General features: G+C 51.1%; 3 protein-coding genes across 7 annotated transcripts in view; 1 reads left to right on the top strand and 2 right to left on the bottom strand.

Annotated features, from left to right (window-relative positions):
• The window catches only part of RPL22 (ribosomal protein L22), a 286,932-nt gene that overhangs the window by 198,992 nt on the left and 67,526 nt on the right, over nucleotides 1-20,414 (bottom strand). The window contains exon 1 of one of the 5 annotated variants that reach the window (XM_050787508.1): nucleotides 6,870-6,873. The exons of 3 other annotated variants lie outside the window; for them this stretch is intronic. The gene's annotated coding sequence lies outside the window, so the exon portion shown is untranslated. Of the gene's footprint in view, nucleotides 1-2,471; nucleotides 2,476-6,869; nucleotides 6,874-20,414 lie in introns of those variants that run through there. One more of the 5 variants, XM_050787445.1, reaches the window with a different exon arrangement.
• The window catches only part of THAP3 (THAP domain containing 3), a 399,270-nt gene that overhangs the window by 137,976 nt on the left and 240,880 nt on the right, over nucleotides 1-20,414 (top strand). The window lies entirely within an intron of this gene.
• Nucleotides 1-20,414, bottom strand: part of ACOT7 (acyl-CoA thioesterase 7) — a 193,562-nt gene that overhangs the window by 116,746 nt on the left and 56,402 nt on the right. Inside the window, exon 2 of the mRNA XM_050787345.1 lies at nucleotides 18,718-18,860. Within this exon, the coding sequence (XP_050643302.1) occupies nucleotides 18,718-18,860 (143 nt within the window). The remainder of the gene's footprint in view (nucleotides 1-18,717; nucleotides 18,861-20,414) is intronic.

A 20,414-nucleotide genomic window follows, 5' to 3' on the forward strand; every position in this document is an offset into this window, starting at 1 on the left:
GTGAGCTGAGATCCGGCCACTGCACTCCAGCCTGGGCGACAGAGCGAGACTCCATCTCAAAAAAAATAAATAAATAATAAATTTTAAAAAACCAAAAAAATAAAAAATACATGTAAAGGCTAGGTGTGGTAGCTCACGCTTATAATCCTAGCACTTTGGGAGGCTGAGGCGGGAAGATCACTTAAGCCCAATAGTTCGAGACCAGCCTGGGCAACATAGCGAGACTCCATCTCTATTTAAATAATAAAAAAATATATTATGTAAAAACTTAGTAGGTAAATGGAAACAATTAAACGCAAAATCAAGTAAAAATTCAAGCTGGATACGGGTGTATTAAGAATCTTACTAGGGCCAGGCGCGGTGGCTCATGCCTGTAATCCCAGCACTTTGGGAGGCCGAGGGGGGCGGATCACAAGGTCAGGAGATCGAGACCACGGTGAAACCCCGTCTCTACTAAAAATACAAAAAAATTAGCCGGGCGCGGTGGCGGGTGCCTGTAGTCCCAGCTACTTGGGAGGCTGAGGCAGGAGAATGGCAGGAACCCGGGAGGCGGAGCTTGCAGTGAGCTGAGATCACGCCACTGCACTCCAGCCGGGGGACAGAGCGAGACTCCGTCTCAAAAAAAAAAAAAAAAAAAAATATATATATATATATAAAATGTAAAAACTTAGTAGGTAATTGGAAACAAATGCAAAACAAGCTGGATATGGGTGTATTAAGAATCTTACTAGGGCCGGGCGTGGTGGCTCACGCCTGTAATCCCAGCACTTTGGGAGGCCGAGGCGGGCGGATCACAAGGGCAGGAGATCGAGACCATCCTGGCTAACACGGTGAAACCCCGTCTCTACTAAAGAATACAAAAAAAAAAAAAAAATTAGCCGGGCATAGTGGTGAGCGCCTATAGTCCCAGCTACTCGGGAGGCTGAGGCAGGAGAATGGCGTGAATCCAGGAGGTAGAGGTTGCAGTGAGCCGAGATTGTGCCACTGCACCCCAGCCTGGGCGACAGACCAAGACTCCGTCTCAAAAAAAAAAAAAAAAAAAAAGAATCTTACTAGAATCTTAATAGATGTCAGATAACATGGGTCAATTCAGCAGCTTCAGGCTGGTTTATGAGTGTCACCACTTCTAAGAGCCTGGCTTTTATAAGGCACAAGACAAGGTGAGGTCTGCCTGTCATTAAAGGAAGCACGGAGTATCAATCATGCAGGATGTAGTTTCTTGAGACGCCAAAGAGTAGTATCAAAAGCAATTCCATTGTGAAAGCTGAGTTCCAAATACAAGCGACACCTGAGTGAACACAGCAACAAAACAGCAAAGAAACACACAAACATCAAAGTCTGGCACTTATTGTAAACAATGGCCGGGTGCGGTGGCTCACGCCTGTAATCCCAGCACTTTGGGAGGCCGAGGCGGGTGGATCACAAGGTCAGGAGATTGAGACCATCCTGGCTAATACAGTGAAACCCCGTCTCTACTAAAAAATACAAAAAAAAACTAGCCGGGCGAGGTGGCGGGCGCCTGTAGTCCCAGCTACTCGGGAGGCTGAGGCAGGAGAATGGCGTGAACCTGGGAGGCGGAGCTTGCAGTGACCTGAGATCCGGCCACTGCATTCCAGCCTGGGCCATGGAGCGAGACTCCGTCTCAAAAAAAAAAAAAAAAAAAAAAAAAAATTAGCCGGGCGTGGTGACGGGCACCTGTAGTCCCAGCTACTCAGGAGGCTGAGGCAGGTGAATGGCGGGAACCCGGTAGGCGGAGCTTGCAGTGAGCTGAGATCGTGTCACTGCACCACTGCACGACAGAACAAGACTCTGTCTCAAAAAAAAAAAAAAAAAGGCCGGGCGTGGTAGCTCAAGCCTGTAATCCCAGCACTTTGGGAGGCCGAGACGGGTGGATCACAAGGTCAGGAGATCGAGACCATCCTGGCTAACACGGTGAAACCCCGTCTCTACTAAAAATACAAAAATTAGCCGGGCATGGTGGCGGGTGCCTGTAGTCCCAGCTGCTCAGGAGGCTAAGGCAGGAGAATGGCGGGAACCCGGGAGGCGGAGCTTGCAGTGAGCCGAGATCGCGCCACTGCACTCCAGCCTGGGCAACAGAGAGAGACTCCGTCTCAAAAAAAAAAAAAAAAAAAAAAAAAACCACAATGGCACCAGTTACAAGGCCAAAGCATCCACTCACTACAATGCCACCACTGTACAAATTAATTCCGCCAGCAGCCCTGGGTGCCTGAGAGGTAGTGGCTCAAGATGAGATTGGAACTGGTGGGAGATTGTCGGGAGGGGAGGGAGGGGCAGTGTCTATGACCAGCATGCCCTCTGGTGGCCGAGGTGCTCCAGGACAGCGCCAGACTGGGGCAGAGGGTCCAGTCCCACAGTGATACAATTTACAGCAAAGCACACACACCACGGGCCTTCCCAGGTCCCAGCCAACAAGTCCCACAAAGGCAGGTACCATTGGGCCTTCTAATAGTCCCCGGCTCATGGGCGCACAGCCAGCGAGAGGAATGCTCTGGCCTTCCTAAATCAGGGACTTGGTTTCCTTTACTCACCCAAGGCTCAGAGAAGCTCCCAGCCTTACATGGCTCAGCTGCCAGCCCCTGACCTGCCACGGCTGAGCTTCTGGCCCTGAGGCCAAAGGGTTCAAGGCAGGGCACAGAGACATCTGGGCTGTCTGGCATGGCCCTAGCAAGGTCTCCTGTGCGGACCTACCCCAAGGAGGCCCAGACAGCAAGAGCCTGTCATGTGCCATGGGGCAGGCTAAAATCACAGAAGAACTTTGGTGAGAGGAAGAGGGAAGGAGGACAGAAAGGCTGGGGAGGGCAGGGGAGGGGAAACAGATGTGGACAGGCACACAGCATGGCCTGCCCCTGAGAAGTAATGTCCCTAGAGTCCTAGTTTTATTATTGCTCAAGGGCTTTTTTTTTTTTTTTGAGATGGAGTCTCGCTCTGTTGCCCAGGCTGGAGTGCAGTGGCGCAATCTCGGCTCACTGCAACCTCCGCCTCCCGGGTTCACACCATTCTCCTGCCTCAGCCTCCCGAGTAGCTGGGACTACAGGCGCCCACCATCATGCCTGGCTAATTTTTTGTATTTTTAGTAGAGATGGGGTTTCACCGTGTTAGCCAGGATGGTCTCCATCTCCTGTCCTCAAGATTCACCTGCTTCGGCCTCCCAAAGTGTTGGGATTGCAGGTGCCTGGCTTGCTCAAGGGCTTTCTTTTTCTGTCCTCAGCATCAGAGATAAATGACCCTCAGGTATAAGAGTTCAAAGAAAGGGTACAACGGCTATCTTCAGCCTCCATTTGCCAGCTGTGACTGCAAGCAAGTAACTCCACCTCTAACGCCTGCTCCCCAGCCTATAAAAAGGTGTGTCCACACGTGCAAATGGAGCTGGACCCCTACCGCACATCACACATAACAATTAACTCAAGATAGGTCAAACACCTAAATGGTAAGAGCCAAAGCTATAAAACTCTTTGTTTTTTTTTTTTGAGACAGGGTCTCACTCTGTTGCCCAGGCCGCAGTGCAGTGCTCTCGTCTCTAACTCACTTCACTGCAGCCTTGACTTCCCGGGCTCAAGCAATCCTCTCACCTCAGCCTCCCAAGTAGCTGGTACTACAGGCATGCGCCACCACACCTGGCTAACTTTTTTAATTTGTAGAGATGGGGGTCTTCCTATGTTGCCCAGGCTGGTCTTGAACTCCTGAGCTCAAGCAGTCTTCCCACCTCAACCTCCCAAAGTGCTGGGATTACAGATGTGAGCCACAGCATCTGTCCTATTTTAAAGAAAATAGGCCAGGCGTGGTGGCCTGTAATCCCAGCAATTTGAGAGGCTGAGGTGGGCATATCACTTGAGGTCAGGAGTTTGAGACCAGCCTGGCCGACATGGTGAAACCCCGTCTCTACTAAAAATAGAAAAATTAGCTGGGTATGGTGGTGCATGCTTGTAGTCCCAGCTACTCAGGAGGCTGAGGCAGGAGAATCGCTTGAACCCAGGAGGCGAGGATTGCAGTGAGCCAAGATCACACCACTTTACTCCAGCCTGGGCAACAGAGCAAGACTTCATCTCACCAAAAAAAAAAAAAAAAAAAAAAAAAGAAAATATAGACTATATCTTTGTCGCTTGCATTTGGCAATGGCTTCTTAGACATGACAACAAAAGCACAAGGAACCAAAAAGAAAAAGAAATTGGACTTTACCACATTAAAGACTTTTGTTCTTCAAAAGAAACCATCAAAAGTAAAAAGACAGCCAGACACGGTGGCTCATGCCTGTGATCCCAGCACTTTGAGAGGCTGAGGTAGGTGGATTACTTGAGGTCAGGGGTTTGAGACCAGCCTGGCCAATGTGGTGAAACCCTGTCTCTGCTGGAAAAAAAAAAACAAAAATAAGCCGGGTGTGGTGGTGTGCACCTGTAGTCCTAGCTCCTTGGGAAGTTGAGGCAGGGATATCACTTGAACCCAGGAGGCCGAGGTTGCAGTGAGCTGAGATCATGCCACTGCACTCTAGCCTGGGCGACACAGCGAAGAAAAAGTAAAAAGACAACCCAGTGAGTGGAAAAAATATTTGTAAATCACATCTGAAATAGTTAAACAATCATGAAAAAGAACAAAGCTGGAAGATTCACACTTTCTGATTTCAAAACTTACCACAAAGCTACAATAATCAAAACAGTATGGCATTAGCATAAAGACAGACATAAGACTCAATAGAACAGAGAGCCCAGAAATAAACTCAAATTATTAAATATATGGTCAAATGATCTATGTAACAAGGATATAAAGACCTTTCGGCCAGGTGTGGTGACTCACACCTATAATCCCAGCATGGTGGGAGGCCGAGGCGGGAGGATCACAAGGTCAGGAGTTCAAGACCAGTCTGACCAATGTGGTGAAACCCCGTCTCTACTAAAAATACAAAAATTAGCCAGGCATGGTGGCACGTGCCTGTAATCCCAGCTACTCAGGAGGCTGAGGCTTGAACCCAGGAGGTGGAGGTTGCAGTGAGCTGAGATCGTGCCACTGCATTCCAGCCTGGGCAATACAGTGAGACCATCTCAAAAAAAAAAAAAAAAAAAAAAAAAGACCTTTCAATGGGGGAAAGACAATCTTTTCAACAAATGGTTGATATTCACATGCAAAAGAATGAGCTGCACCTTTACCTAAGAGCATATACCAAAACAAAACAAAACAAAACAAAACAAAATGTATCATAAGCCTAAAAGTAAAACCTAAAACTATAAAACTCTTAGAAGAAAACATAAGGCTAAAGCCTTACAACACTGGATTTGGCAATGATTTCTTGGCTATGACATCAAAGGCACAAGGAACAAAAGAAAATACGTAGACAAATTGTATTTCATAAGAACTTTAAAATGTGTGCATCAACAGAAAATAACAACAGAGTATAAACATCCCACAGAATGGGAGAAATTATTTGCAAATCATATATCTGATAAGGGATTAATGTCCAGAATACATACAGAACTCCTAAAATGTAACAATAAAAAAAAACAAGCATACTATTGCATGCATGTATCAAAATACCACATTATACTCATAAATACGTACAATTATTATGCATCAAAAATAATAAAAGCAAAAATGGACACAGGGACTTTCTCAAACACCAAAAGCTATAGTCTTCAGTTTCAGGATACTGATGAAAATTTGAAAAATATATACATAGATACATAGATACACAAGTATATGTATATAACATGCACATAATATACACTACACCTATACATGTCTATGTTCAAGTATATGAATAAATATACAAAGAGTTTAGCAATACATTTAATTTTCAGTTTAAAAAAAAAATCTGATTCAAAAATGAGAAAAGAACTTGAGTAGGCATTTCGACAAACAAAAAATACAGTTGACAAACACATGAAAAGACGCTCAACATCACTAAACATTAGGGAAATGCAAAGCTAAACCACAATGAAACACCACTTCACATCCATTAGGATGGCTACTATCAAAAACAACAGAAAATAACGAGTATTGACAAAGATGCCAAGAAACCAGAACCCATGTACACTGTGGGTGGAAATGTAAAATGGCATAGCCGCTGTGGAAAACAGTATGGTCGTTTCTTGAAAGATTTAAAATAGAATTGCCATATGATCCAACAATTCCACTTCTGGGTATATATCCTAAAGAACTAAAAACGTGGTCTCTGCTGTGTTCATAGCAGCACTATTCACAAGCTAAAATGTGGGATTAACCCAAGTGTCCATCCATAGATGATGGGATAAGCAAAATGTGGTCCATCCATGAAATGGAACATGATTCAGCCTTCAAAAGGAAGGGAAGGAGCCAGGTGCGGTGGCTCATGCCTGTAATCCCAGCACTCTGGGAGGCCGAGGCGGGCGGATCATAAGGTCAGGAGATTGAGACCATCCTGGCTAACACGGTGAAACCCCGTCTCTACTAAAAACACAAAAACAAACAATTAGCTGGGCGTGGTGGTGGGCGCCTGTAGTCCCAGCTACTCGGGAGACTGAGGCAGGAGAATGCCATGAACCCGGGAGGCGGAGCTTGCAGTGAGCCCAGATCGCGCCACTGCACTCCAGCCCGGGCGAAAGTGCAAAACTTCGCCGGCGCGGTGGCTCACGCCTGTAATCCCAGCACTTTGGGAGGCCAAGGCAGGCGAATCACGAGGTCAAGACCATCCTGGCCAACATCGGGAAACCCCATCTCTACTAAAAATACAAAAATTAGCTGGGCGTGGTGGCAGGCGCCTGTGGTCCCAGCTACTAGGGAGGCTGAGGCAGGGGAATGGCATGAACTCGGGAGGCGGAGCTTGCAATGAGCCCACATCTCGCCACTGCACTCCAGCCCACCCGGGCGAAAGTGCAAGACTTCCCCGGCACCGTGGCTCACGCCTGTAATCCCAGCACTTTGGGAGGCCAAGGCAGGCGAATCACGAGGTCAAGACCATCCTGGCCAACATCTGGAAACCCCGTCTCTACTAAAAATACAAAAATTAGCTGGGCGTGGTGGCCGGGGTCTGTAGTCCCAGCCACTAGGGAGGCTGAGGCAGGGGAACGGCGTGAACCCGGGAGGCGGAGCTTACAGTGAGATTGTGCCACTGCCCTCCAGCCTGGGCGACAGAGGGAGACTCTCTCTCAAAAAAAAACAAAAAAAAACTGAGCTGGACATTTAAAAATGATTAAAATGAGCCTAGGAAACATAGTGAGACGTAGTGGGTGTCAGAGCAAGAAAATATGGCTACAAATACATATATGGTAGCCAGGTGCTGTGACTCACACCTGTAATCCCAGCACTTTGGGAGACAGACCCAGATGGGCGGATCCCTTGAGCTCAGGAATTTGAGACCAGCCTGGTCAACACGGCCAAATCGTGTCTCTACAAAAACTACAAAAATTACCCAGGTGTGGTGGCACGTGCCGGTAGTCACAGCTACTCGGGCGTCTGAGGCAGGATGATCACTTGAGGTAGAGGCTCAGTGACTGAGACTGCACCACCACATGCGGTCCAGGAGACAGAGTAACACCCTGTCTCAATTTAAAAATCAAAACAAAACAAAAACTGCCATCTTAACGATATATATATATATATATATACACACATATCGTTAAGATGGCAGTTTTTTTTTGGGGGGGACAGAGTTTCGCTCTTGTCACCCATGCTGGAATGCAATGTCACAATCTTGGCTCACTGCAACCTCTGCCTCCAAGGTTCAAGCGATTTTCCTGCCTCACCCTCCCGAGTAGCTGGGATTACAGGCGTGAGCCACCACGCCCAGCTAATTTTTTTTTTTTCAGACGGAGTTTCGCTCTTGTTGCCCAGACTAGAGTGCAGTGGCGCAATCTCGGGCTCACCGCAACCTCCGCCTCTTGGGTTCAAGCAATTCTCCTGCCTCAGCCTCCCGAGCAGCTGGGATTACAGGCATGTGCTACCACACCCGGCTAATTTTTTTTTTTTTTTTGTATTTTTAGTAGATGGTGTTTCTCCATGTTGGTCAGGCTGGTCATGAACTCCCAACCTCAGGTGATTCGCCCACCTCCGCCTCCCAAAGTGCTGCGATTGCAGGCATGAGCCACCGCACCCGGCTAATTTTTGTATTTTTAGTAGAGACAGGGTTTCACCATGTTGGCCAGGCTGGTCTCCAACTCCTGACCTCGGGTGATCCACCCACCTTGGCCTCCCAAGGTGGTGGGAATACAGGTGAGAGCCACCGTGCCCGGCTAAGACGGCAGATTTTTTTAATGGTAAATCATATATTATGTGTATTTTAACACAGTTTTTTGTTTGTTTGTTTTTGACAGACAAGGTCTTGATCTGTCACCCAGGTTGGATTGCAGTGGTGCAATCAGCTCACTGCAGCCTCAACTTCCTGGGTTCAAGCAATCTTCCTGCCTCAATCTCCTGAGTGGCTGAGACTACAGGCACACCCCACCCAGCCCACATCTGGCTAATTTTTTTCTTTTTTTTGAGACGGAGTCTCGCTCTGTTGCCCAGGCTGGAGGCGGTGGCACGATCTCAGCTCACTGCAAGCTCCGCCTCCCGGGTTCACACCATTCTCCTGCCTCAGCCTCCCGAGCAGTTGGGACTACAGGCACCCACCACCACGCCTGGCTAATTTTTTGTATTTTTAGTAGAGACAGGGTTTCACCATGTTAGCCAGGATGGTCTCGATCTCCTGACCTGGTGATCCACCCGCCTCAGCCTCCCAAAGTGCTGGGATTACAGGCATGAGCCACTGCACCCAGCCAACATCTGGCTAAATAATTTTTTTTTTTTTTTTGAGACGGAGTCTTGCTCTGTCGCCCAGGCTGGAGTACAGTGGCGCGATATCGGCTCACTGCAAGCTCCGCCTCCCGGGTTCACGCCATTCTCCTGCCTTAGCCTCCCGAGTAGCTGGGACTACAGGCGCCCGCCACCACGCCCGGCTAATTTTTTGTATTTTTTTAATTAGAGACGGAGTTTCACCGTGTCAGCCAGGATGGTCTCGATCTCCTGACCTCGTGGTCTGCCCACCTCGGCCTCCCAAAGTGCTGGGATTACAGGCGTGAGCCACTGCGCTCAGTCCCAATTTTTTAATTTTTAGTAGAGATCAGGTCTTGCTATGTTACCCAGGCTGACAACTTTTTCGAATTGGAAAATTTTTTTAATTAAAAAATTATATCTGAGAAGGGACTTGCATCTAGAATATATAAGGAGCTCTCATCACTCAATAACAAAAAGACAGTTAAGCCAAATGGAAAATAGAGGAAAGACCTGACTAGACAATTCTCTAAAAATACACAGTGGTCAATAAGCACATGAAAAGATGCTCAGTATCATCTTCTCTCATTAGGGAAATGCACATCAAAGCCACAGTGAGATACCACCGCACATCTACTAGCATGGCTAGAATTCAAAAGATGGGTAATAACAAGTGTTGACAAGGATATGGGGAAATTGAATCCTTTTTACACTGCTGGTGGGAATGTGAAATGGTGCAGCCACTTTGGAAACAGTCTGGTAATTCCTCAAGAGGATAACCACAAAATTACCATATGACCCAAAAATTCTATTCCTAGGTGAGCTGTTTTTACTCATGCTTTTAATAACAAACATGGGTGTCTCTTTCAACCCCGCTTCTCCAACTCTCCAACACTAGGTGGGTGTCCTACAATTCAATTAAAATCTGCCACTACCTTCTGCGGTGTAGGAAGGTAAGGCTGAAAGTGCTAACCCGCTAATCCTGCCTTGGTCTTTCTAGAGACCAGCTCCCATCCTGAAGCTATCTAGGGCCCCCAGCCACCAGTTCTCTCATTAGCATACTAGACACTCTTAGGACTACAGAGGTCCCAAGGGTTTGGGAGCTCCATGTCAGGAGAACAAAAAACCCTCCTATCACCCCTTTCAAAATTGATGGAGGTCATGGTCCCACAGCTCTGTGAACATAAAACTGAAATCTACTACCTTGTACATGTTAGTGAATGAATTGTATGGCATATGAACTATAACCCAATAAAGCTGGCACAAAAGGGGCAGTATGTATGCCCACTCAACAGAGTTTCTGTAAAGTTTAGGAGAAATAAAGTACACAAAAGCCATCTGTAAGTAGCTCAACACTGCACTGTTAGGATCAGCCAATCGTGCAGGGACAGCTCCCTCTGGCCCCACACCAACCTTCTGGTCTAAAATCACAGCTCAACCTCCAGCCTAGGGACAAAGCAGGGCACGGATGCCTGCTGCCAGGTGTGAGCCAGCACAGCTGCTGGCTCGCAGGAGCCTTGATCTGCAGAGGCCCAGATTCCCACAGCCCAGGGTTGCCAGGTCACCTCCTCCAACAAATCCCAGGGGTTCCACTGGTCCCTAGGGGAGGAACATGCCAGGTCTCCACTGAGGATGGCCACTTAAGTGGACACCTTCAATCCAGCAAAACACACAGCTCATCCAAAACCCAGCCCTACTACCCTTCCCAAACTCCTCCAAGTTATGTGGCCCAAGGCCCTGGCTGCCCAGTCGGCCTCGCAAGCGGAACACCATGGGCACAAAATATTCCGTCATCCTACCTTCCAGTAATGCAGGCTCCAGAAGGTAGGAGATCAGCCCTGGGGCCAACCACCTGGATGGGAGCGCAGCACCCTCTCCGGGGCCCCACACATCCCCGGCCAGCCACCAGCCTCCTGGAGGATGCCTGCCTCCCAGACTCACAGAGCCGGAGAGCCCTGGCAAGCAGCTTCATCCTGCGGCAAGTGGGCAAACTGTTTACCCAGTGCCAAGCATGATGCCTGGCAGAGCCCAAGCCTGTATCTGCCTGGCCGGCTTAGCAGTGAGCCAGTCTGATCCCTCCCTGATGGAAAGCACCAGGCTCCGGCTCCTCCTAGGACCGTCCCTCCCCCAGCAAGCCGCCTGCTCAGCTTCCGGAACTGGATCACAAAAGACCAGTGATGCCAAGGAATCCGTGACTCACAAACAGAGAGACAGGAGAGGGCCACCACCCCTCTGCAGGAGAGGATGAACTGGGTGGGGTCGCAAGCAACACTCATAAGGGTTCTCACCTCCAGGACCTTAAACCTTGCAACACTCAGGCTGGCCCTCAGGCAGGTAGAAGAAAGAGTTCCGCCGGGCGCGGTGGCTCAAGCCTGTAATCCCAGCACTTTGGGAGGCCGAGACGGGCGGATCACGAGGTCAGGAGATCGAGACCATCCTGGCTAACACAGTGAAACCCCGTCTCTACTAAAAAATACAAAAAACTAGCCGGGCGAGGTGGCGGGCGCCTGTAGTCCCAGCTACTCAGGAGGCTGAGGCAGGAGAATGGCGTAAATCCGGGAGGCGGAGCTTGCAGTGAGCCGAGATCCGGCCACTGCACTCCAGCCTGGGCGACAGAGCGAGACTCCGCCTCAAAAAAAAAAAAAAAAAGAAAGCGTTCCACCTGGTCTTGGCTCACAGGCACCAGGAGGGCTAGAAGGCTGTGGGGAAGCCGAGGAAGGCCAACACACCGCACAACACAGCAGGTGCCTGGCCCTCCTCTGACAGTGGCCCTCAAGGCTCCAGGAGGGCTGAGGAAAATGCAGATTCCTGGGCCTACCCCTCCCTGACCTTCCCCACCCCTGGAGTTAGAGGCAGTAGCTCTGGAGTGGAGGCTCAGGAGCCTGGTTTTCCTTTTATTCTTCATTGCGGTAAACGTCAAATGCTTACAGGAGTAGAGGCAGGTGGGAGCAAACCCCCATGTCCCCATCAAGCAGCCCCAAAACGGTCAGCTCAGGGCACCTCTGGTCCCTGCTCCCACCTGTTCCCCATGCCAGGTTATTCTGCAGCAAATCCCGTACTTCCCAGTACAACATCATAAATACATCAGCATTTCCTCTCAAAGATAAAAGCTCCTTGTAAAAAACCTAAAGGAGGGGCATGGTGACTCATGCCCATGCCCATAATTTCAGCACTTTGGGAGGCCAAGGTGGGAAGAGCACCTGAGCTCAGGAGTTCCAGACCCGCCTAGGCAACAAAGTGAGACCATGTCTCCGCAAAAAAAACTTATTTTAACATTAGCCAGGCCCAGAGGCATGCACTCATAGTCCCAGCTACTCGAGAGGCTGAGGTGGGAGAATCCCTTGAGCCCAGGAGGTTGGGGCTGTAGAGAACCATGATTGCACCACTGCACCACTTAGTTGCCTGGGCAACTAAGCAAGACCCTGCCTCAAATAAAAATAAAAACCACAAAACAATGGTCCCATCTAAAATATCATCCAAATTCCTAATATCATTAAATAGTAAGTGACTTCAGTTCCTGTGCTAAATGAATTGAAATCTGCATTTGTGAACTTCATTCACAGAGAACCCAAGTCTTTGTTGACTGGTGAAGAGAAACAGCAGTGTGCAGGGAACAGGGTACTACAGGGCTATGGGGACACAGGAGTGAGGCCCAGCACTGAGCTCGATCCGGTTCCGTCTACGAAATTCTAGAAGAGGCACAGCAAGTGAGTGAAAGCAGATCTTTTTGCCAGGGGCCAACAGTAGGGGAATTTTGGGAGTTTGGAAATACTCGACATCACAACTGGGCCGGCCACTACTCAGTGCGCACACTCATTAAAACTCAGCAAACTGTACGTTTCAAATATTCTTGTATATGCATTCTAAATATACCTCAATAAAGTCGGTTTAAAAAAGCAAACTACAAAACAATTACCCTACCTTAAAAAAAAAAAAAAAAAAGTAGGCCGGGCGCGGTGGCTCAAGCCTGTAATCCCAGCACTTTGGGAGGCCGAGGCGGGTGGATCACGAGGTCAGGAGATCGAGACTATCCTGGCTGACATGGTGAAACCCCGTCTCTACTAAAAATACAAAAAACTAGCCGGGCGTGGTGGCGGGCGCCTGTAGTCTCAGCTACTTGGGAGGCTGAGGCGGGAGAATGGCGTGAACCCGGGAGGCGGAGCTTGCAGTGAGCGGAGATCACGCCACTGCACTCCAGCCTGGGAGACACAGCGAGACTCCGTCTCAAAAAAAAAAAAAAAAAAAAGTAGTGATTCCTTAAAATCATTCATTATCAAGGGACTATTCAAGTTTCCCCATTATCTCCTCAAATCTGCATCTTGTTGACTCTCTGCTGAAGTTCTATTCACATGCAGAAAGCCCCTATTTGTAACAGACTTCTCCAGTTACTCCCATGCAGGGGTCCAAGGATGGGGAGGCACAACATTGATCCCCGTCCACAGGAGGGCTCTGACAGTGAGAGGCCAAGGGGTGGGATGGCAAGACAGCCTACGGGGTCACCCCCTGGTGCAGGCCCCACAGACCAGGTGGGTCACACAGGAGAAAGCCACTTCTGGTCTGACCAGAACTGGGGAGCCAGCCAGCTGCAGGTACCAATTCCAGGGCAATGCCAGGCTAACTGGCCCACTTACAGGGTGAGGCTGGACAAAGGCCTCCCCACGCGCAGGCTCTCTGGGCTACAAAGACTGCATCTTCAGGCCGGGCGCGGTGGCTCAAGCCTGTAATCCCAGCACTTTGGGAGGCCGAGACGGGCGGATCACGAGGTCAGGAGATTGAGACCATCCTGGCTAACACGTGAAACCCCGTCTCTACTAAAAAAATACAAAAATTAGCCGGGAGCAGTGGCGGGCGCCTGTAGTCCCAGCTACTCGGGAGGCTGAGGCAGGAGAATGGCGTGAACCCGGGAGGTGGAGCTTGCAGTGAGCTGAGATCCAGCCACTGCACTCCAGCTTGGGGGACAGAGTGAGACTCCGTCTCAAAAAAAAAAAAAAAAAAAAGACTGCATCTTCACCCAGGGTCCCCACATCCCAGCAACAAGAGAGTCAGCACTGTAAATCATTTTACGGAACGCTCCAGAATACAAGCTCTGATTGTGGCTTCTGTAAATTGGCTCTATCTTTCTTTTTTTTCTCTTTTCTTTTTTTTTTTTTTTTTTTTTTTTTTGAGATGGAGTTTCGCTCTTGTTACCCAGACTGGAGTGCAATGGCACAATCTCGGCTCACTGCAACCTCCGCCTCCCAAGTTCAAGCGATTCTTCTGCCTCAGCCTCCTAAGTAACTGGAATTACAGGCACCCGCCACCACACCCAGCTAATTTTTGTATTTTTAGTAGAGACAGGGTTTCATCATGTTGGCCAGGAAGGTCTCTATCTCTTGACCTCATGATCCACCCACCTCGGCCTCCCAAAGTGCTGGGATTACAGGCGTGATCTGTGCCTGGCCAGGTTCCTTCTTTTCATTAATTCCATTATAAAACCAAAGACAGAACCCGGCCTGGTGCAGTGGCTCACACCTGTAATTCCAGCACTTCGAGAGGCTGAGGCGGGCAGATCACTTAAGGTCAGGAGTTCGAGACCAGCCTGGCCAACACGGTGAAACCCCGTCTCTACTAAAAATACAAAAATTAGCTGAGTGTGGTGGTGGGCGCCTGTAGTCCCAGCTACTCAGGAAGCTGAGGAGAGGAGAATTGCTCAAACTGGGGAGGCAGAGGTTGCAGTGAGCCAAGATCCTGTCACTGCACTCCAGCCTGGGCGACAGAGTGAGACTCTATCTAAAAAAAAAAAAAAAAAAAAGACAAAGGTAGAGCCCCTCTCTGTCTTTTCCCTTGGGGGAAATAATTCTAACCCCATAACATACTGAAATTCATAGCCACTCAACTACTGTTTATTGACCTGTCAGCTAGACCTCAGGCACTATTCTAGGCATTCATGGTACCACATGGTACAACACAATTCCTAATCTCAGGAAACTTCCTGGTAGATCTGCATCTAAGAGCACGGCAAGCAAAGAAAACACAAAAAAACCTTGTAGATTTCACACACATCTACCTATAAATAAAGCATGCCAAGTTATCTGCCTGCTGGGTGGTGTCCATGCCGAGGTCCCCCTCCATCAGCATGGTTATTCCAGAGCTGGCTACAGTCCCCAGAAAGCCTCAGAGCTTCCTTTAGGAACACCCTGCCCCCATAGACCTACCAGTAAACTCAAATTTCTCTACATATTGCACTCCCCAAAAGATAGCCACCAGCCACAGGTGGCTACCCACCTGAATTTAAATTGATGCAATTAAAAATTCTGTTCCGTTCATAACCAGCCTGACCCACATGGCAAAACCCCATCTCTACTGAAAAAATACAAAAACATTAGCTGGGCATGGTGGCAGGTGCGTGTAATTCCCAGCTACTCAGGAGGCTGAGGCGGAAGAATCACTAGAACCTCGGAGGCGGAGGTTGCAGTGAGTCAAGATGGCATCTAGCCTGGGGGACAGGGCAAGACTCTGTCTCAAAAAAAAAACAAAACAAACAAAAAAAAGCCCTTATCCCTTCAACAGTGTCTGAACTGAGAACGTGTGACCATTCTGTCTCTAAGATGGTGGGGATTTGGACGTCCTTGCCTCTGCTAGACTGTGACCCCTTAAGGCAGGGGCCAAATTTTCCACATTTCAGTTTCCCTCCTGGTGCTATGCTTCTTGGCAGTGTCCAGTGAAGTCTTGTTAAATTCATGGGCTTGGCTGTGCTAGGCCAGGAGGCTCCCCTTTCAACTCGGGGTGTCGGCTCAGATGTCCTTAAAGGGCTCCCCATCCTAGTACAGTCACTCTCCAGTGTCCTGCAGTTTCTGAGTCAAGCCCGTGTGACCACAGCCTTCTCTTCACAGGCCTACCCCTACCACCACTCCCACCTACTCCTTTGGCAGTCACGCTCTGCACCTGAGACTCACCTACTCACTCATGAGCAGGGGGCAGCCAGGCATCCTGCTCACCAGTCGTCTGGCCAAGGCAGCCACTTAGAAACAATATGCAACTGGCCAGGCATGGTGGCTCATGCCTGTAATCTCTGCACTTTGGGAGGCCGAGACGGGCAGATCACCTAAGGTCAGGAGTTCGAGACCAGCCTGGCCAACATGCTGAAACCTCATCTCTACTAAAAATACAAAAATTAGCTGGGCATGGTGGTGCACACCTGTAGTCCCAGCTACTCGGGAGGCTAAGGCAGGAGAATCGCTTGAACTAAGGAGGCAGAGGTTGCAGTTAGCAGAGAGTGTGTCACCGCACTCCAGCAGCCTGGGTGACGGAGTGAGACTCCACCTCCAAAAAAAAAAGAAAAAAAAAAAGGAAACAATATGCAATTGGTTTACGGTGGGTAAGAAAAAGCACACACGGGCCAGGCACAGTGGCTCACGCCTGTAATCCCAGCACTTTGGGAGGCCGAGGCGGGCGGATCACCTGAGGTCAGGAATTCAAGACCAGCCTGGCCAACATGGTGAAACCCCATCTCTACTAAAAATACAAAAATTAGCCAGGCACGATGGCGGGTTCCTGTAATCCCAGCAACTCAGGAGGCTGAGGTGGGAGAATCACTTGAACCCAGGAGGCGGAGGTTGCAGTGAGCTGAGATCGCGCCATTGCATTCCAGTCTGGGTGACAGAGTGAGACTGTCTCAAAAAAAAAAAAAAAAAAAAAAAAAGCACACACTTACTGTATGGAAGTGTCTAAAGCTATACAAAAATCTAGTAACTAGGCTGGGAGCAGTGGCTCACACCTGTAATCCCAGCACTTTGAGAGGCTGAGGCGGGAGGATCACCTGAGGTCAGGAGTTCAAGACCAGCCTGGCCAACACGGTGAAACCCCATCTCCACTAAAAATACAAAAATTAGCCAGGCGTGGTGGCACACGCCTGTAGTCCCAGCTACTCGGGAGGCTGAGGCACAAGAACTTTTTCCAGCCGGGTGCGGTGGCTCACGTCTGTAATCCCAGCACTTTGGGATGCCAAGGCGGGCAGATCACGGATCACCTGAGGTCAGGAGTTCGAGACCAGCCCGGCCAACATAGAGAAACCCCGTCTCTACTAAAAACACAAAAATTAGCCAGGCGTGGTGGCACATGCCTGTAGTCCCAGCTACTCTGGAGGCTGAGGCCCAAGAATCACTTGAACCCGGGACACGGGGGTTGCAGTGAGCTGAGATCTGGCCACCGCACTCCAGCCCGGGTGACAGAATGAGACTCTGTCTCAAAAAAACAAAAAATCTAGTAACTGTTAGAAGCTGGGTGAAAAAAGACAACACGTATAAACTGGCTATTCATCATCCTGAAAAAGTAAATAAAAGGCCAGTCTTCCACGGGAAGATTTAAATCAAGGTTTCCTTTATTCAGGAGAGGGGTCGGAAGAACACTGGATCTGGAGTCAGAAGACTTGGGTAGGGGCTGTCCCTGGAGCTCCTGGAGCAGGATGACCTTACACAGTTCCTCAACTCCCAAAACTGCCACCTCCTCCACACAGGTAGCGGAGGCAGTACTGACCATCAACCTCCCAGGGAAGTTGGGCAAAGCAAGTGGGATGAGACAGGTATAAGCTCTTTGCAAACCATGGAGCCCAAGGTTCCCAGCCAATACTCAGCAGAGCTGATGCAGGGACCTGATGCAGGCCATCTGTCTCCAGTTACTTCTTTTTTTTTTTTTTTTTTGCCCCTCTTTCCCCACCTCCGGAGTCAATGGGACCAGAACAGCCACAACGCCAAAGTCAAAGGGGCAGGGCTCCCCTCAAAGACGTTCCCTCTCTGGAAAAGTCAAAACCGACCTTGAGGTCAGGAGAGGCCCTGGACCAGGCCAGAAAATGAGACTGAGGGTCAAGGAGCTTCGATGACCCAGGACTTGTTATATGCCCAGCCTTCCGGGAGATGTCAACATCTACAGGAAAGTAACTTGCTTCTATTGGACTTGGCTTGAGTCCAAGGTCAGTCTGTGATGCTTAAGCCCCAAATGCGAGGAACCCACCACCAAAACAGAAAGCAGTTCTCACTCCTGGTAGTCCATCAAGCGGACAGGACCCGTCGCAGGCCACAGTGCCTGTGTGCAGTGGCTGAAAATCTAGACTCCTTGCCCTCACTTAGCTCATGCACAAATGCCAGCCTGCTTCTGCTTCCGATTCTGCCGAAGGGAACTGCAGAGTAACCTTGAGGCTGCCCTCCCCACCTCCCATGGGAAATGAGCTTGTTCATGATCTCCAGCCTCCAGCTTCTCTGGGGGCTTGCATCTATCTACTCAGTAACTGCTGGAGGAAGGGGGGATGCCCTAGAAGGACAACCCTTTGCCTCTATTGTGTAAGATGCTTTCAGGCCCAACAGACCACTGATTCCCTTTGCTTGATAGTAAACTGTTAGAGGCAAACAGTGTTATCTGTTCTTCCTTTCAACACCTGCCCTCCCCCAAACCGAAGCAGTGCACTGAAGACGGTAGCTCTGCAACCTGCTCCCACAGGGGCACCCACCGAGGGGTTCACGCGGCTCTGGGCACCTCCCCTCCACCTCTGAGGGCTTTGGTTAGCGCAGCACAACCGCCGAGGTAACGATCCCGAATCCTCGAGGAGGCTAAGCAGGACCACGGAACTGAGGCTCCGGGATGCTCGGGCGAGGCCCGAGGCGGGGCGGCCCACGGGCGCCGGTCGCCGGGCTCTGGAGCTGTGCACTGACCTCCGCCCGCCCCATCCCTGCCTGGCTTTCTCGCCTAAACGACCCGTGGCGCGGCCGCCGCCCTGGAAATGCGGCCGGGAGGAGCCGGCGGGAGGCGGGCGGGGGCCGCGCGGCTTGTGCTGCATCGCGAGTCGCATCCTGGCCGCGGGCTGGCGGGGGCTCGGGGCGGCGGCGCAGGAGGCCGTGCGGGGAATCGGCGGGCGGGGGCGGCCTCGGCGGGTGGGGACCGAGCGGGACAGGCCGGGGGCGGTGACCGGCGCGCCTGGCCACTGCTGGCGCCGCGCGGGCCCTCTCTTACCGGCAGATCTGGATGGCGGACGGCGTCTCGACGTCTGGGCCCGACATGCTGGGGGCTGCGGAGGCGGATGCGGCGGGCGGCTGCAGAAGGGCGCAGGTGTCTGGCAGGCCCGGCGAGGAATGAATGAGCCCCGGCCGCGCCATAAAGGGGGAGGGCGGAGGTGGAGCGATGGGGCCGTCGAGGCGGGGCCTGCGCGCCGGGGGCGAATCGAACGCGGCCTCCCCGCGCCGATCCCGCCCCCGCGCCGGCCCCACCCCGAGCCCCGCCTCCCAGGCCGCCAAGGCTGCCGCGAGCTCGCGCGGGTGTACGATTCTGGCGGCGTGAGGGCCCAGGCGGGCGCCGCTTCCAGAAGGTTCGGTGGCGGTTGGGCCGCGCCGCTGGGGAGAAGGCCCGCGAGCCGCGGCAGCCGCGTCCGACCCGGTGGCAGTCCGGAGGGAAGCGTCCAGGGCGGCCCAAGTGGCGGAGCGGGGCGGACTTGGGCCCTCGCTCTCCGCGCGGCGGTAAATATTTGTGCTGGGCGTTCCCGGCCGCCCGCGCTGGCGATTCGCTGCTGCGTCCCGTGCCTGGGCGGCCGGATGAGGTCAGAGCGGAAGGCGCGGCCCGGGTGCCTGGCAGTCGGGCCCGATTCCCACCCCCGCCCCAACCCACCCCGGCTCCAGTCGCCCGCATCGTGGCTCTCGCTACGATCGGCCCTAAGAGAGAATGGAAGGCTGTTTCCTGGAAAGGAGCATTGGTGGCGGCTGCTGGGAAGCACACGGGCGCGCACACGGGGATCGGAACGGGCCTTTGGTGCCGCAGCACAAAGCGTCACGAGGTGGGGAGGAGGAAAGGCCCGCGCCTGGCTGCAGCTTTTACTGGGAGCGCTGAGCGCCAGCCTGGGGGTGCACGTGTTGCAGTGAGGAGCCCTGAAACATGCCGTGTTTTACTGCACACGATGTGCCCTTGAATGGAGTCCAGGCCAGTCGGGGTCACCAAAAAAAATCCACCAAGAAAAACACCCAAGAGGAGAGAAGCGGTCACCCCCCACGTGCTGGAATGACAGTTTTTTACTTGCTAGGCAGTTTGACCTTTTCCGAATTTTCTGCAGTGCACATAGATTTGTACTTACATCTTTAAATTAAAACCCACGCAACTCCGGCTCCCCAGTGCAATTTGAACAACCCATTTACACTCAGCTAGGTAGCTCTGAAGGAACTGTGCCTCACCCCGGTCACCCTTGAGTTACCAGACCGTGGAGGCAGCCCACAGCATGATCTGTAGCTCGCAGGGGCAGTCCAAGTCAGAACTCTGTGATTTCAATACTTTTATAGTAAGAATTTCGTTTTTCTGTTTTCTTTTTCCGATATAGAGTCTCGTTCTGTCGCCCAGGCTGGAATGCAGTGGTATGATAGCTCACTGCAACCTCTGCCTTCCAGGTTCAAGCGATTCTCTTGCCTCAACGGTGCACCCCGAGTAGCTGGGACCACAGGCCTGCACCACCACGCTTGGCTTATTTTTGTATTTTTAGTACAGATGGGGTTTCACCATGTTGGCCAAGCTGGTCTCGAACTCCTGACCTCAGGTGATCTGCCCACGCCAGCCTCCCAAAGTGCTGGGATTACAGGCCTGAGCCACCTCGTCTGGCCGCAGAATTTTGTTTTCTGGTAAGAATTAAGTTGATGCAAGCATCAAGGGCCCCCAAGCCTATTTAAACACCA

The sequence above is a fragment of the Macaca thibetana genome, chromosome 1 (genome assembly GCF_024542745.1).
Source record: "Macaca thibetana thibetana isolate TM-01 chromosome 1, ASM2454274v1, whole genome shotgun sequence".
NCBI classification, from domain to species: domain Eukaryota; kingdom Metazoa; phylum Chordata; class Mammalia; order Primates; family Cercopithecidae; genus Macaca; species Macaca thibetana.